General features: G+C 42.7%; 1 protein-coding gene across 1 annotated transcript; it reads left to right on the plus strand.

Moving 5' to 3' along the window:
- The first annotated feature begins 727 nt into the window (after positions 1-727).
- Positions 728-1,750, plus strand: LOC120069657. The gene has a single exon (XM_039021439.1). The coding sequence runs from the start codon at positions 728-730 to the stop codon at positions 1,748-1,750; it is 1,023 nt and encodes a 340-aa protein (XP_038877367.1).
- The last annotated feature ends 654 nt before the right edge of the window (positions 1,751-2,404 follow it).

Genomic DNA, 2,404 nt, shown 5'->3' on the forward strand with positions numbered 1-2,404 from the left:
AAGAGATCTCAGAACGTTAATTCTATTGATTCCAATGCAATAGCCACACTTTCTGTTCAAGTGGCTAGATGACCAGCCTTTTGCAGAACATAACGCTAGGAAACGCATCAAATCAGCAGAAGGTGAATCAGGTAGAGGCATTTGAGCAGCCCATGGTTAGCTGTGTGGGCTGTGGAGATCCTCACTCCTATGCGGATTGCCCACAGAATCCTCAGTCAGTTTGTTTCATTAAAAACAACCCATTTTCCAATACATATAATCCTGGATGGAGAAACCATCCAAATTTTTCTTGAACAAGAAGAAATCATCAGGAGCACCACCCAAGGGCGAACCAACAGCAAAGGAATGGATCGCCGCCTGCATTTCAATAAACGCATCAGCCACATCAACAACCCTTTAATAGAGGAGGACATGCATCGAGCTCAGAATCTTCGTTTGAGAACTTATTGAAGGAATACATAGCCCAGAATGACGCGTTGCTGAAAAGTCAGGCATCGTCTATAAAAAACCTAGAAATCCAGGTAGGGCAGATAGCGAGCGAGTTGAAAAGTAGGCAGCTTGAGTTCTACCTAGCAATACTGAAACACCTGGGAACAACAATGAGAAGGAGCAATGTCACGCGGTGACATTGCGAAGTGGAAAAGCTCTTGAAGAAAGAAGAATGAACCCAAGAAACAATAGTCCTTCGAAACAACGCATCGCACGTTCAATGGATTAAAAAGAAAGAATGCCTGAGACTACAAGCCATTCAGAACCCAGTACATCTAACGCGGGAAAGCCTGAGGTGCCGCTGAATGCACCATTCCCTAAGCGTCTGATGAAGAATAATGATGAACAACAATTCAAGCGCTTTCTTGAGCTTCTAAGGCAATTGCATATCAACACTCCACTTATAGAGGCCTTGGGGCAAATACCAACATATGTCAAATTTTTGAAGGACATCTTGACGGAGAAAAGAAGAGTCAGTGAGAAGGAAGTAATCGCGCTAATGCGGGATTGCAACGCGTTAATAAGCAACAGTCTACCAAAGAAGCAGAAGGACCCTGGGAACTTCACAGTTCCTTGCTCGATAGAAGGATTTGATGTAGGTCATGTGTTGTGCGATTTTGGAGCTAGCATTAATCTCATGCCACTCTCAATTTTTAAGAAACTAGGAATTGGCGAAGCACAACCTACTTCTGTTACTCTTCAGCTTGCTGACAGAAAAAAGTATTACCCAGAAGGAAAGATTGAAGAAGTTCTGGTAAAGGTTGACAACTTCATATTCCCAGCAGACTTTATTATCTTGGACTATAAAGCGGATAGGGAGGTACCAATTATCCTTGGACGCCCCTTCCTATCTATTGGGAAAGTTTTAATCGACGTGTATAAAGGAGAATTAACTATGCGCATAGATAATCAAGAGGTGAAGTTCAATGTGCTCAACGCATTTAAGTTCCCAGATAATGAAGATTGTCAACTAAACAGTATTGAGTTGGCTGAAGAAGAGACCCATGTATGTGAGGTCCTCGCGTTGGAGAACCTGAAAGAATCAGAGCTGCCAAGTCTAATTGAGCGGCAGACAAAACCAACGCATCTATCACTTGAGGAACCACCAAAACTCGAGTTAAAACAGTTACTTAGTCACCTGAAATATGCATTCCTTGGAACCAACAACACTTTACCTGTGATCATTTCCGCAAATCTTACAGAGCCTAACGAGCAATCTCTCTTACAGATGCTGAAAAAGCACAAGCGTGCAATAGGCTAGACGCTTACGAATATCCGTGGCATTAGTCCATCTTATTGCATGCATAAGATTAGGCTGGAAGAAGGGAAGTTGGGGTCAATCGAGCCTTAAAGAAGGTTGAATCCTAAAAGAAGTGGTCAAGAAGGAAATTTTAAAATGGTTGGACGTGGGAGTTATTTATCCTATATCCGACAGTAGTTGGGTAAGTCTAGTCCAATGCGTACCCAAGAAAGGGGGAACAATTGTGATAGCCAACAACAATAATGAGCTCATACCTTCGAGGACTGTCACGGGCTAGCGCATCTGTATGGATTACAAGAAGCTCAATGCAGCAACTAAGAAAGACCATTTCCCCCTTCCTTTCATCGATCAAATGCTTGACAGACTTGCAGGCAAAGAATTTTATTACTTTCTTGATGGATACTCTGGTTATAACCAGATTTTGATAGATCCAGAAGATTAGGAGAAGACAACGTTCACCTATCCCTTTGGAACATTTGCATTCAGACGCATGCCCTTTGGGTTGTGTAACGCACCGGAGACATTTCAAAGTTGTATGATGGCTATCTTCTCTGACTTTTTAGAAAAGACCGTTGAAGTCTTCATGGAGGATTTCTCAGTCTTTGGAGACTCATTCCACTCATGCCTAGATAATTTGGAGGCCGTCCTCGCTCG

The sequence above is a fragment of the Benincasa hispida genome, unplaced genomic scaffold, assembly GCF_009727055.1.
Source record: "Benincasa hispida cultivar B227 unplaced genomic scaffold, ASM972705v1 Contig533, whole genome shotgun sequence".
NCBI lineage: Eukaryota > Viridiplantae > Streptophyta > Magnoliopsida > Cucurbitales > Cucurbitaceae > Benincasa > Benincasa hispida.

Coding starts and splice junctions, on each gene's coding strand:
- LOC120069657 (XM_039021439.1), top strand. CDS start 728: ATGCCTGAGACTACAAGCCATTCAGAACCCAGTACATCTAACGCGGGA.